Source organism: Miscanthus floridulus, chromosome 8, assembly GCF_019320115.1.
Source record: "Miscanthus floridulus cultivar M001 chromosome 8, ASM1932011v1, whole genome shotgun sequence".
Taxonomy (NCBI): Eukaryota; Viridiplantae; Streptophyta; class Magnoliopsida; order Poales; family Poaceae; genus Miscanthus; species Miscanthus floridulus.
In genome coordinates, this window is record NC_089587.1 from 29,253,374 (window position 1) to 29,267,410 (window position 14,037).

At 45.7% G+C, this 14,037-nt stretch overlaps 1 protein-coding gene across 3 annotated transcripts; it reads right to left on the reverse strand.

Annotated features, from left to right (window-relative positions):
- Positions 1-4,108: 4,108 nt before the first annotated feature.
- Positions 4,109-8,801, reverse strand: LOC136471442 (uncharacterized). Of its 3 annotated transcripts, none has more exons than XM_066469177.1 (6): positions 8,567-8,801; positions 5,741-5,957; positions 5,462-5,674; positions 5,335-5,400; positions 4,967-5,275; positions 4,109-4,893 (listed from the first exon to the last, which is right to left on the reverse strand). In XM_066469177.1, the coding sequence occupies exons 1-6, from the start codon at positions 8,590-8,592 to the stop codon at positions 4,198-4,200; spliced, it is 1,527 nt and encodes a 508-aa protein (XP_066325274.1). In that variant the 5' UTR covers positions 8,593-8,801; the 3' UTR covers positions 4,109-4,197. The 3 variants fall into 3 exon arrangements, with proteins under 3 accessions (XP_066325274.1, XP_066325273.1, XP_066325272.1); XM_066469176.1 differs by having other exon boundaries at positions 5,741-6,098; XM_066469175.1 differs by lacking the exon at positions 8,567-8,801 and having other exon boundaries at positions 5,741-7,360.
- Between the last annotated feature and the right edge of the window lie 5,236 nt (positions 8,802-14,037).

A 14,037-nucleotide genomic window follows, 5' to 3' on the forward strand; every position in this document is an offset into this window, starting at 1 on the left:
CCAACTAGGACTGTTATCAGCCGGTTTGGAATACCAAGTTTCTCGAATGGTGCCCAGAGGGCTGACCAAAGACGAGAGAAGGAGGAGGGAGCAACGTGAGCGTTAGGAGGATTGATACAGGAGACATCCTCCAATGAAAGGCCTGGTCATCAGCAGAGTGGCCAGGTGTTATAAAACACAAAAAAAGGGTCCATAGCCAGATGTTAATATGGGTATTCATGTTGCCGATGAGTTTCTGGCATACTTCTGATAATGAGGAAGAAGTTGTTCTCTCTGATCAAGTGGCTCAGCTAACACTAGATCCAATGATGGCTGTTTTTGAGAAACCTACCGATGACGAGAGACAGCATCTTAAAGCTTTATTTGTGAAGGGCAGAGTTGATGGGCAGCCTGTGTCTAAGGTACTTATTGATGGAGGGGCTGCGATTAATATTATGCCTTACGTGATGTATCGGAAACTTGGTAGGGGAGAGCAAGACTTGACCAAAACCGATATGATGTTGAAAGATTTTGAAGGCAATGTGTCACCGGCTAAAGGGGCAGTGTGCGTTGAATTGACCATCGGCAGCAAAACCTTGCCAACGACGTTCTTTGTTATCAACGGCAAGGGTGCATATAATCTGCTTCTAGGGAGGGATTGGATTCATGCTAATTGTTGTGTTCCTTCTACAATGCATCAATGCCTCGTACAGTGGATTGGGGATAAGATTGAGGTCGTCCCTGGTGATTCTTCTTATATCATCGCATCGGCAGAATCAGATACTTATGAGCGAACTAAATGCATATCAGGAGAAGCTTGGGAAAAAGAGTTCCTTAGAGTTGCTGATTATGAAATTCCACCGATCCAAGCAGTCGGTTCTGAAGAGGAGTTTTAATGGATAGGTTTGCCGATGATGGAAAATTAGGCCAAGGGTTCACATCGGCAGATGATTTAGTAGAAGTAGATATCGGTGATGGTGATAGGTCGAGGCCTACTTTTATTAGTGCTAAGTTAGATTCTAAGTGTAAGCAGCGAATAACAGATTTGTTAAAAGAATATAAAGATTGTTTTGCTTGGGATTATACTGAGATGCCTGGGTTAGACCGATCGATAGTTGAACATCGGTTACCTATCAAATCTGGATTTCGGCCACATCAGCAGCCAGCGCGCCGATGCAACCCTAATGTACTTCCTGACATTAAGGCCGAAATAACTAAATTAATTGAAGCAAAGTTTATTCGGCAATGTCGATACGCAGAGTGGATCTCTAATGTGGTTCCTGTTTATAAGAAAAATGGAAAACTTCGTGTTTGTATTGATTTCAGGAATCTCAACAAAGCCACACCGATGGATGGCTATCCAATGCCGATTGCTGATTTGTTGATTGATGCTGCGGCTGGACATCAAATTATTAGCTTCATGGATGGTAATGCAGGTTACAATCAAATATTCATGGCTGAGGAGGATATTCCCAAGACTGCTTTCAGATGTCCAGGACATGTGGGGTTGTTCGAGTGGATAGTCATGACGTTTGGTTTGAAAAATGCCGGTGCTACTTATCAAAGGGCTATGAACTTTATTTTTCATGAGTACATCGGCACATTAGTGGAGATCTACATTGATGATGTAGTGATTAAGTCTGGAGATATCACAGCACATTTAGCCGATCTGCGAAAGATACTGGAGTGCACAAGGAGGCATGGATTGAAGATGAATCCTAATAAATGTGCATTCGGTGTATCGGCAGGACAATTCTTGGGTTTTATGGTGCATCAACGGGGCATTGAAATCAGTGGGAAGTCTATTGATGCAATTAACAAGGTGATTGCTCCTGCCAATAAGACTGAATTGCAATCTTTGATCGGTAAGATTAATTTCATTAGAAGATTCATATCTAATCTGTCGGGTAAGATCAAGGCTTTCAGCCCACTACTTAAATTAAAAGCTGATCAGGAATTTGTATGGGGAGTTGAACAGCAATTAGCCCTTGATGAAATTAAGAAATATTTATCAAATCCTCCAGTGCTAGTTCCACCTCAACATGGGAAGCCTTTCAGGTTGTATTTGTCAGCTGATGATACAGTTATCGGTTCAGCTCTTATTCAAGAATTTGAAGGGAAGGAGCGTGTTGTTTATTATTTGAGCAGAAGATTAGTGGATGCTGAGACGAGGTATTCGGCTATCGAGAAATTGTGTCTGTGCTTATACTTTTCTTGTGTCAAATTAAGGCATTATTTGTTATCTGCCGAGTGTATGGTCATATGCAAAGACGATGTGGTCAAGTATATGCTGTCGATGCCGATATTAAGTGGTAGAATCGGCAAATGGATTTTAGCATTATCAGAATTTGAGCTACGCTACAAATCAACTAAGGCAGTTAAAGGGCAAGTGATGGCTGATTTTGTCACTCAGCATTGTAATACGGTGGATTCTTTGGGGATTGCTCCCTGGACACTTTTCTTCGATGGGTCCACATGTGGTGAAGGAGCAGGTATCGGCATTGTGTTAATTTCACCTCAAGGAAAGAAGTATGAGTTTTCATTGCCGATTGTTGCTACAGCGACAAATAATCAAGCTGAATACCAAGCCTTGATAAAGGGGTTAGAATTGCTGAAGGAGATACGTGCCGATGTTGTTGAAATCTTTGGCGATTCTATGCTAGTTATAAATCAATTAGATGGAATTTATGAATGCCGAAGTGAAGCTTTGATTCCGTATTATGAAAGATGTTTGCAATTGTTGAAAGGATTTAGAGATTTTCGTCTTGAACATATCTCTCGATTGCATAATGAGGAAGCTAATCGACTAGCTCAGCATGCTTCAGGGTATCAGCCTATTCAGGAAGTGCTAACATCGGCAGTTGATACCGATGACTGGAGGAAAGAGATTGTCGATTATTTAAAGGATCCATGTAGAAAGGTCGAGAGACGTATAAGGTTCCAAGCTACCAAATATGTGCTCCTCGATGATGAATTATATTATCGAACTATAGATGGAGTTTTACTCAGATGTGTTAGCAATGATGAATCGAAAAGCTTGATGGGTGAAATTCATGAAGGAGTATGTGGGGCACATCAATCGGCTTTCAAGATGAAATGGATGATCAGAAGGAATGGGTACTATTGGCCGACTATTCTTGAAGATTGTTTTAAATATTTTAAGGGATGCCAGGGGTGTCAAAAGTTTGGTAATATTCAAAGAGCGCCTGCATCGGCTATGAATCCTATAATCAAACCATGGCCGTTCCGGGGATGGGCTATTGATCTCATTGGTCAGATCTATCCGCCATCGAGTAAAGGACATAAATTTATTCTGGTTGCTACCGATTATTTCACAAAGTGGGTTGAGGCAATTCCTTTAAAGAAGGTGACATCGGTCAATATGATTGATTTTGTGAAAGAGCATATTGTTTACCGATTTGGTATTCCTCAGACTATCACTACCGATCAGGGTACTATGTTTACATCAGGAGAATTTGATGAGTTTGCTGTAGGTATGGGAATTAAAATTTTAAATTCTTCTCCATATTATGCTCAAGCTAATGGTCAAGCTGAGGCTTCTAACAAAGGGATCATCAAACTCATTAAGCGCAAAATTGAAGAAAATCCTAGGAGGTGGCATACAGTATTAAATGAAGCCTTGTGGTCATATCGGATGTCATGCCATGGTGCAACCAAAGTAACGCCTTATCAGTTAGTATATGGACACGATGCAGTGTTGCCTTGGGAAATTAAGGTTGGCTCTAGACGAATACGTTCTCAAAATCAGCTGACAGCCGATGAGTATAATACTCTTATGAAAGATGAGTTGGAAGATGTGGCGGGTCATCGGTTAAGGGCTTTAGTTAGTATTGAAGAAAATAAGAAAAGAGTAGCTAGATGGTATGACAAGAAGGTGAAAGTAAAAGAGTTTGCCGATGGAGATCTGGTCTGGAAATTGATTTTACCGATTGGGACTAAAAGTTCAAAGTTTGGAAAGTGGTCTCCTAATTGGGAAGGTCCATATCGGATAAATCAGTCTATTCCTGGTAATGCATATATTTTAGAAACCCTCGAAGGGGTTGTGTTTCCCAGAGCGTTAAATGGAAAATATTTAAAGAAATATTACCCTAGTATCTGGACAGATGCATAAAAGTATAAGTGCCGATAACAGTACTATCGGCTAAGAATTATGCAAGGGTATCAATGTCTCATAAAGTGCCGATACAATAAATAAGATTACACGTTCAGCAAGGATTGGATAGCTAATATCGCACGCAGGCGAATCTGGTCGGCTTCTTCCATTTCTTTGATATCGTCATCGGCAGCACCCTCCACAGGCTTGAGTTTCTTCTTCATGGCTAAAGCTTTGCGAGCTTGGATATCTCTTTCTTGCTGAAGGGCTTTGACGGCATTGGGTAGCTGGCTTTCTTCTTGTTGAGCATGAGTTAAGGCTGCATCAATTTCTTTCAATTCAGCCAATAGAGCTGCCTTCCTTGCCGATAGATCCAAGATTTTCTGCTTAAGTGCAGCACCCGAAGTCTGCAAGTTGACGATGCCCTTGTGCTTCTCATCAGCGATTTGTTTCAGTTGTAGCATCTCTCCTTTAAGTTGAGCTTGAGCTGCTCTATCGGCAATGCGCTGAGCAGCCCGTTGATATTGCAGTTGACGGCTTTCTAAGTGAGCTGCTGGGAAGAGTATTTCTTCAACATCGGCAGGGACCTGGCCACGAATTGTTTTGAAGATTGCCTTTGCGGGGTCCGAGTCATCTACCAGTTGGGCGGTACTTTGCTGTAGCAAGTTCAGGAGGGTTTCCAACTTGGATTTAGTTTCTGCCGATATTGTTCCCAGTGCAAGGGAAGAACTTGTTTCCTCTCCATCGTCGTCAGAAATGTCAATGGCAAAGGAAAATAGGCTGTTCGGGGAATCTTGTTCCTGAAAGAAAGACAAGGAGATCAATCAGGGGTAAGTATGAGTATTGTAAAATCAGATAGGTTGATCGGTTTACCTGTTTCAAGGCAATTTCCTGTGCTTGACTGGAGGAAGCAACCTGGAGTATGTCGTGTGGATCGGCTGAGCTTGCCGATGGGATATCCTCTGTGACTTCATCGGTGGTAGGCTCTTGAGGTATGATGACCGATGACATTGGGGCAGATGTAGGGATCGGCATAGACCTTTGTCGTTTTGGCTGTGCTTCAGTATCTGTTGAAGCTTTGCGCTTTGCTTGGACATCGGCAACGATTGGCTGGGGGGCATCGACACTTGTTGGTTGTGAAGCTTGGGCATCTGGTACGTTTGCCGATGTACCCAATTGTTGCTGTAAAACAAGTGTGAGATATGATATTTAACAGATAAAATGTAAAGTCAAGAAGCTACCTCTGAAGGAGTGGTGCTTGATATCGGCGGAATTGCCGATGATGATCCAGTAGCAGCTCTTACCCCCTGATGATTAAGGTTAATATAGTTTGTGATTGGCATAAGTGAAAATAAACAAGGTTGTTACCTTAAAGGCTTTGACCAAGGTTGTAGCAGCGGCCGATGGAGTAGCCCTGGATATAGCCAATTTGGACTTAGAAGTGATGGTCTTGGTACGAATCTTCTGGTGGGTCAAAGCGGCTAAGGTGGGAGCGTTGTAGCCGATCGGCGATGTTGGGGAAATAGGCCGGAGGTTGAAGGGTTTCCCACTTTTGCTCACCGATGGTGCTGGGTGGTTAACCTGTTACAAGGGAGTCAGTTATTGATAAATGAAAGGAAAAGCAGAAGGGAGTTCAAAGAAACTTACCGCGTCGTCAGGGATGGCATATTCAGAATCGATCATGTGCCGATATGTGTGAGCAGAAGTCGCGAACAGTTGCTCTTTCCACTCTCGCCACCATTGCTTGTATGACTCGGTGATGAAAGATATTGGTGTCCAGGTGGATATATCAACATCTGTGGTATCGGCATCAGGAGAAAGTTGTACTACCTTGTTCCAGTCTGTTCCGCAGGTGATTGTTTCCCTGGGTTTGATCACATCGGCAAAGCAGAGTTTGATTGGCAGTTGCCCAAAAGCCAATTGGCGGGATACTGCCGATGGGTTGTAAAATTCATATGTAATGTTGGTGTTTTTCCCGCTGCCGAATGTGTTTACTGGAATTGCCCTGGGAGTGATGATAGCCATCATGAGCTCATTATCTTGATTCAGAGTGTCATCGGCAAAGTTGAAAAGAAGGGGGAATCTGTTTTCTTCGTCGATATAAGGCACCCAGGCCCTATGATCACGAGAAAGACCATTATAGAAGCTTTGAAAGAATCTGCCGATTTGGTCTTCGTTGGCTTCTGTTCCAGGAAGGACAATTATGGCTTCACCAAAATTGAGGGGTGAGCGTGTTGCCGATTCATCATCCCCGAGCACATAATCTTCGGCAATTTCTCGTGGGAATTGTTGAGCAAAAAAGTCCCATTGCAAACGTTTGTGCATATGGGCATTCAGCCACATGTTGATGAACCACCACGGGCCTCCCAGGTTGCCGATGGGTTCGCCAAGCAGAAGTTTCTGAGACACTTGGTGAAGAAGATGATAAGTGGAGCTCAGAAGGTATCGGCCAAGAGGAAACCTTACGCCATTAGCCAGAAGTTCAGCTGCAGGGAGGAAGGCGTTGGTTGGTCCTACTGATCGACCACAGAAGATAAATTTTTCTAACCACATATTCAGGAATGTGGCATGTTCCCTCTGGCTAGGTGTCCCGGTTTTCTGGTATTCTTGAATATATCCTGTCCAACCGCCGATGTTACGGGTATTCACTCTATATTCAGGCTTTCTACCATAGATGGAGCCTTCATCGGCAGTTGAGATGTCCAAGCCAGTAAGCATGTGGACATCGGCAAGGGTAGGGGTAGCTGGGCCATGTCCAAACATAAAAGTATTGGTCGTATCTGACCAGAAATAAGCAGCTGCAATTATCATTGATTCATTTTTCTGCATATCGGCAATAGAGAGCCTGATACATTGGTCTAACTTTCGTTCTGCCCAGTATACTTGCATCGATCTATTAACCCTCAAATACCAATCTTTCCACCCTTTGGTGGTTTTGGGCCAAGATCGGAATGTGTCTTTCCACAAGTTCAGAGAGAAATTTTGGGCTCTAAAGGGGATTCTGTTAACCTCTGCGTTGATCAGATCGGTTGGATCTGGGTTGCCCATTGGTCCAAGGCATTGGACGTGTGGCTGATCGGTTGGGATAATTAATTTGTTGCGCAGTTCCTAAGGTTATGGAATCCAGAAGACAGAAGAAAGGAAAAATCACCAACTGAATAAATTTGCAAAAAGATCAAAGTAAAAGGTAGTGGAAGTGGAGCGAACCGCGGGGACGTCGAAGTTGATGGCCATTGTCTTGAGGAAGGTGGAGATACGAGCCGAGAACTTGAAGTGAGCGCCGGAGAAGGGTTCTTGTTGGTTGAGGTCGCGCGGTTGTTCGTCGGAGTCGCCGCCGGAGAGAGAGAATGCCAAGGATTGGAGGCTGAAGATAGAGAATGAGGGTTCCGGAGAAATCTATTTATAAGCCGGCCAGAATAAGGGTATTTTGGACTTATCTCTATGACGCGCGCATATAGGTCAAGGCGGTGCAGGGGGATATGGTAACTATTCGCGCGATAATCAGGGGATTGTACAGATGAGTTGATAACAAGTAATCATGACTTGGAAGGGATATTGATACATGATATTTTAATTCTTAAAATGGCAGCATTATCATGTTAAGATCTTGCCGATGGGTTGTTGTTTTGGTATCTCAATCAAGGCAAGAGTGGTTGGCGATTGTGCGATATTTACTGAAGTGCGTGGATCAAGATTAGATTTGATTGGATTTGATAACAAATCAAGTTTTGGCTTGGGGAATGAGTTACGGTAATTGGGCAAAGGCAAGCGTTATCTGGAGTAAATTTCGGAGCATTAATGGTTTTATACTCCGAAATTGGGGGGCATGTGTTGACACCGTTTTTTGCACGTGTCAAAATAATCGGAGTGGACCAATCGGCAAGGGGAAAGTTATTGAATACTTTGATAGCCAATGAAAGCCAGTTTGTAAAAATGGTTGCCGATAGTTGGTGATGATCGATGGAAAGGTTGATTTGGACTCGGGCGTTGCCGATGAGGTTGGAGGAGTTGTTGTCGATGCCGATGAAAGGAGGCTTGAAGACTACTGCCGATGAGACAGGGAGTATGCCGATGAAGGAAGACTTGACGACTACTGCCGATGAAACAGGGAGTATGCCGATGAAGGAAGACTTAAAGACTACTGCCGATGAAACAGGGAGTATGCCGATGAAGGAAGACTTGAAGACTACTGCCGATGAAGCAGGGAATATGCCGATGGGAAGGAGGACAGTGAGATTTCCATCGTAATTGAGGCGGACAGGGAAATAGATAGGAGTTGATTTCCTTTTCTATATTTGTTAGGTTATGATTCGTGTAAGAGTCACGTGTTTCCTTAGATATGGGATTGGTGTCCTAGTTGTGTTTGGTTGTGTCTCTTTAGATCAGGGTATAAATATGGAGTAAGGGGCAATGTAATAGACAATATCAATCAATATCAAAACCAACTTTTTACTCCTATTTGCATCTACTTACTTTTCGGCGACTTCGTCAATTTGCATATTTTTCCTTTTTACGAGTTCTCATTGATTCGGCGAGCTGCATCGCTTCAGTGCGACCTTCGGCGATTCTCGAGTTCCGTGTGAGCACCTCTTGGCCGTGACTTCCGGGCGTATCGCTGTTGTCAGGACCAAAGTGTTCGTGTCTTCATCCTTGTCGATTAGCAGGTCAAATCGACTGGCACGCTTTGGATATCGATTCGGGTATTAGCCCTTTGTGTTTGTAGATCACTTTTGCATCAACAACTAGTAAGTCCTTAGGGGTGACCAAGCCAGAATGTCTTCATTAGGGTTTCCATTTATCGTGCCACCACAGCACCTCCATCCTGGGCTCCTCCCATCATAGGTTCACACCCAGGACCACCTCATATACCATTTACCCACCACAGGTATCCATTCCAAGGGTGCCTAGGTAGCACCACATGGCATGACTTGCCCTAGGCTCGTCGTATACTCCAACTTGGTCGACACAACCCTCACCCTCCACACACCCAAGTCACACACGCAACACTCTCCCCATAGTCCAGAATACACCACACATTAATGTAGTATAAGCGTAGTAGAAGTATAAGCAAATAAAATATAGCAGTAAGTGTGTGTCTAACCTAATAGCAGGGTATGCAGGGGTAAGGTTGCGTCAAGGTAAAGGCCATCAAGAAAGCATACTACAATGCAAGTCCTATCATAGTATGATTATAACAGTAAAGTAAAGCAATAGCAGTTCTACATTAGCCATGCGTAATTGGTGCTACGAGATTGGGTGGGATGTGGCACTTTCAGTGTAGTCGTCTCCATACTCCTCACAGTACTCACGATCCTTGTCCGTCAGGTTCTCCGAGTCTGCAAACGATCGTATTATAGTCGCGTTAGCGACGTCTATAAAATAGCACATAGAAGCAATGAACATTCAAAAGAGCTAAATGCACTCAAACATGGGTTCATTGCGTAGAGCTTGATTTTAGATGAATTTTGGTCCTGGTTTCGTATTTTTCTGAGGTCATATGAATTAGTTATGAATTTCCGAAGTTTAAATCATTTCTGAAAATGGAAAAGGCTGAATTAATCCTAGGCTGACACGTGTCATGCTGTGGTTGGTCCACGTGGCTTGCTGATGTCCGCATGATGTCAGCATGACGTTGGCATCATGGTTCTGAGCTAACAGGTGGGGCCCAGCTGACGTCAGCATGACGTCATCAACGTCATCCACACCGACAGGTGGGGTTAGAGACCATTGGGTCACTGACAGGTGGGCCCGGTCAAAGTCAACGATGAGTCAATGGTCATCGGTCTTCGGTCAACGGTCAGGGTCACTGACGTGTGGGTCTAGGGCTGCTGACGTCAGCAGCTGATGTCATCGTGACGTCAGCATGATGTCACCTCGGCTGTGTTACTACCGACATGTGGGTCCCGTGTGACGTCATTACGACGCTAGCATGACATCATCGTCTGACGTGGGGGTCTAGCAACACTGTGTCACTGACCTATGGGGCCAGGTCAACGATCAACGTTGACCAGTCAACGGTCAATACGGGCCGGGTCCGAACTGGGCCGGTTGGGCTTCGGGTTGGGCCAGTCACGGCTGTGGGCTCTTATTGGGCTTCGTCCACAGCGCAGCTCACACCGTGTGGCTCACGGTGGACCAGTGCTCATGGTCCATGGACTTACGGCAGGGCGCATGGTGGACCAAGTCCACCGTCTCTTCTCCTTAGCTCGGCTCACGTGCACCGAGCTCACGCATGGGTGGCCGGCGAGGGGGTGTTCCCCTGTTTTCTTCCACGGCGGTGCTCCCGTCGGCGGCGAGTGCCCGGTGAGCCTCCGTGGCAGTGCTGGTGTTCGATTGGGGAGGGGGAAAGCTTCCCTAGGCCACGGCGATCATGATCCTGAGGTCTAAGTGGTGGTCAAGGTCCTCTAGTGCGTTGGCCACGGCGGTCGGTGGCTCGGTAGTGCTCGCCGGTGGCGAGGCTGTGCACGCAGGCCCTCTAGTGGCTAGTGCTGGGTAGATGAGGCTTCTATGGCTTCGTGTGGACGCGGCAAGGGCGTCCTGAGCTCGAGGCGGGGTTTCGGTTTCCCGGTGGCCGGTGGGGGCTCCAGCGGCCATGGCGACATGGTGACGACGGCGATGCGCATGGTTGATCAAGGGGGCTCCCACGGGGTGGTCACGGCATGGTCGCGGGGTGTGCGTGGGTGCGTGTGTTCCTAGTGGCCGAAGACAAGGCGCTGGCCTACGCGCTCCAGGTGTGGAGCGCCATGGCCGATGGTGAGGTTCAGCGGCAGAGAGAGACCAGAAGGGGGGGGGGCTCACCATGGGTGGCGTGGAAGAATGGATGGTGGTGCCGTGTCGATTCGAGGCCATGTAGCTCCGGTAGCCGTGTAGTGTCGTGTCGAACCGCGTCGGTGATGTAGACGACGGCGTCGCTCTCGGCTCCGGCGGTCTCCTCCCCCACAGCGGCTTCGGCGTTTCCCCCTCTTCTTCCTCTTCTCCCTCTTGGCTTGGGTGGGCTGTGGACGGCCACCAAGGTGGCGGCGGGGCGACGGGACGAGCGCTAGGGCTCCAGGGCTGGGGCTTTTATAGTCGAGTTCGGCCATGGAGCCCGGCGTTCGGCGGTTGGAGATTGAGGGGAATCGGAGGCGTGCATCCCATCCGACGGCCGTGCGGGGTTGCGTGGGCGCGGCGCAAGGGGGGGGGGGGGCAAGGCCATGCCCCGGGCATGACCCCCTGGCCCGCCCTACCATTGCTGTCGGGGTTTTTTCGGAGGGGAGAATCAGCGTGGGCGTGGAGAAGAAGCACAGTAGGGCTGACATGCGGGGTCCAGCAGCAGCGGCAGCGTGTGAAGGCGGGGAGCGCGCGGGCGTTGCTAGGCCGCAAGCTGGACCGCGCGCGCTGGGGGGGGGGGCGGCCGCGATGGTGCTGGCTGGGCTGGCTAGCTTGGGCCGAGCGGCTGGCTGCGAGGCCCACTTCTTCTTTTCTTTTTTCTATTTTCAGTTCTCTTCCATTTGTTTGAATTCAAATTTGGTTTTGGTTTTTGAATTCAAAAATTGGTGCACCAAATTCATTAGAGTTTTAGATATGTGACCCACAACATTCCTATATATATATTAGGAATTTATTTAGCCATTTTGTATAACAAAAGTAAGTGTAACAAATCCTTATTCTTTGATTTGATTTGATGGTTTATTACTTTTAAAGGAGTTGTTAGGCATTACATAAAACAAATGAAGATCCAACTCATAATTTGAGTTAACAATGTATGCAACCCTTTATTTGTTAGAAATTAAATAACATAATCAGCAAATGTCATGCTATGCTTATGTGATGACTTGGGTTGGGGTTATGCCTAATGCAGCCCTCAGGTTGGCTTTCTATACATGACACTCATCACTACATGGGAGTTCCAAGAAAATTTTTTGTAGTTGGTATTTTTGGTGTATGGATTTTTGGGTTGTTACAATAACCAAAAGGTTTTGTTGTGGAAGGAAAAGAACGTATGGGATGCCGCCTGAAGAAATCCATTTACAGATTAAAACAAGCATCAAGACAGTGATATTTAAAGTTTGATAGTATAGTAAGAAAGTTTGAGTTTTAAGAAAATGTAGAGGACAATTACGTTTATGCAAAGTTCAAGAATGAAAAATATATTTTTCTAATCTTGTATGTGGATAACATCTTACTCGCTAGTAGTGATGTTAATCTACTACTAGAAACGAAGAAGTTCTTGTCCTCAAACTTTGATATGAAGGATCTCGGTGAAGTTTCGTTCGCTTTAGGAATAGAGATTCACCGAGATAGAAGAAAGAGGGTTTTAGGATTACCACAAAAGACATACTTAGAAAAGATTCTAAAGAAATACAGTATGTAAAATTGTAAGCCTTCGCCTGCTCCCATAGTCAAGGGCGATAGATTTGGAAAATTCCAATGTCTCAGGAACCAATATGAGATCGATCAAATGAAAACGGTTCCATATATTTTAGCTGTCAGAAGTTTACAGTATGCTCAAGTGTGGACACGCTCTGACATAGCGTTTGTTACTGGGTTACTTGGCAGATATCAGAGTAATCCTTGAATAGAACACTGGAGACTGGTAAAGAAAGTTTTGTGTTACTTGTAAGGCACAAAAGGTCTCATGCTAACGTATAGAAGATCTGATTCCCTACACATATAGGGGTATTCAGATTCAGATTATGCGGGAGATGATAGAAAGTCCACGTCAGAATACATATTTACTCTTGCAGGAGGAGCTATATCGTGGAAAAGCTCCAAGCAAACCGTCACTATATCGTCTACGATGTATGCCAAGTTTATAGCGTGTTATGAGGCCATAGGGCAGGTGAATTGGCTGAAGAAGTTTATACCTGGGTTGAAAGTCATAGATGACATACATAAGCCACTCAAGTTATACTGTGATAATAATCCAGCAGTATGTTATGCTCACAACAATAAATCAAGTGGTGCTGCCAAACACATTAACATAAAGTATTATGTTGTGAAAAACAAAGTCCGGAATCATATAATTAGTCTTGAGCACATAAGTACAGAAAAGATACTCGTGGATCCGCTCACAAAAGGCTTACCACCCAATGTGTTTAGAGAACACTTAGCCAACACGGGTTTAAGAAAAAGTCTATGATTCCTGGACAATAATGGCCTAGATGAGAATATGTTTTAAAACAGAGAGATGCATTGTAGCTGTTAATCTAATGGCAACTGACCGTGATGATGAGGCACGCTCTATGCCCTGATCTGTGATGGAATGAGAACAAGATAAAGCAAATTAAGTTTAAGTTATAAGTTGAGATCAAGGTGGAGAATGTTAGGTTGATCTCCTCCGACGGGCCTGGATCCCGCGCCCTGATCAGGGGCGTCCAACCGAATCAATGGTTGGTGTGCCCCTGTCGCGCAGCGCCATAAAAAGGAGGTGAGGGCCGGAGCACTAGGTACGAGGTTCACTGCCGCCACCACAATCCTCACCTACAAAACCTAAGCCGATCTAGAGGGGGCGTTGTGAGCGATGGGAAGCGCCATCGCTTCTGCCACCGGACTCCACTGCTGCCCTACATCGATACCATGGCTAGTTCCTCCGCCAAGCCTGTCGATGGTTGATAACGCCTCCACACTCTCATCATATCTCTCTCAGTTTTAGTTCATGTTCTAGAGTTTACTACATTCTAAATTTAAATTTATACCCGCTAGATCTACTGCTAGTCAGTGTTAAAGTTCTATCATACCCAACTGCTCAGGGAGAGGCGAGGAGACGAGACTCCAAAAGTCTCTTGGAACAGAGTAGAGCAGGCCATCTCTGACTTGTAACTGCCGACTGGAGCCAGCCAAAATTGTTTTCTACGGGCGGCGTCAGCGTCAACGGCCAACGGCGCAGGCCCATCTTGACCGCTTCTCACTCGGAACCCCTCCTGACGCAGGTCTATGCTACTTGACCCGCGACGAAGGGTAAC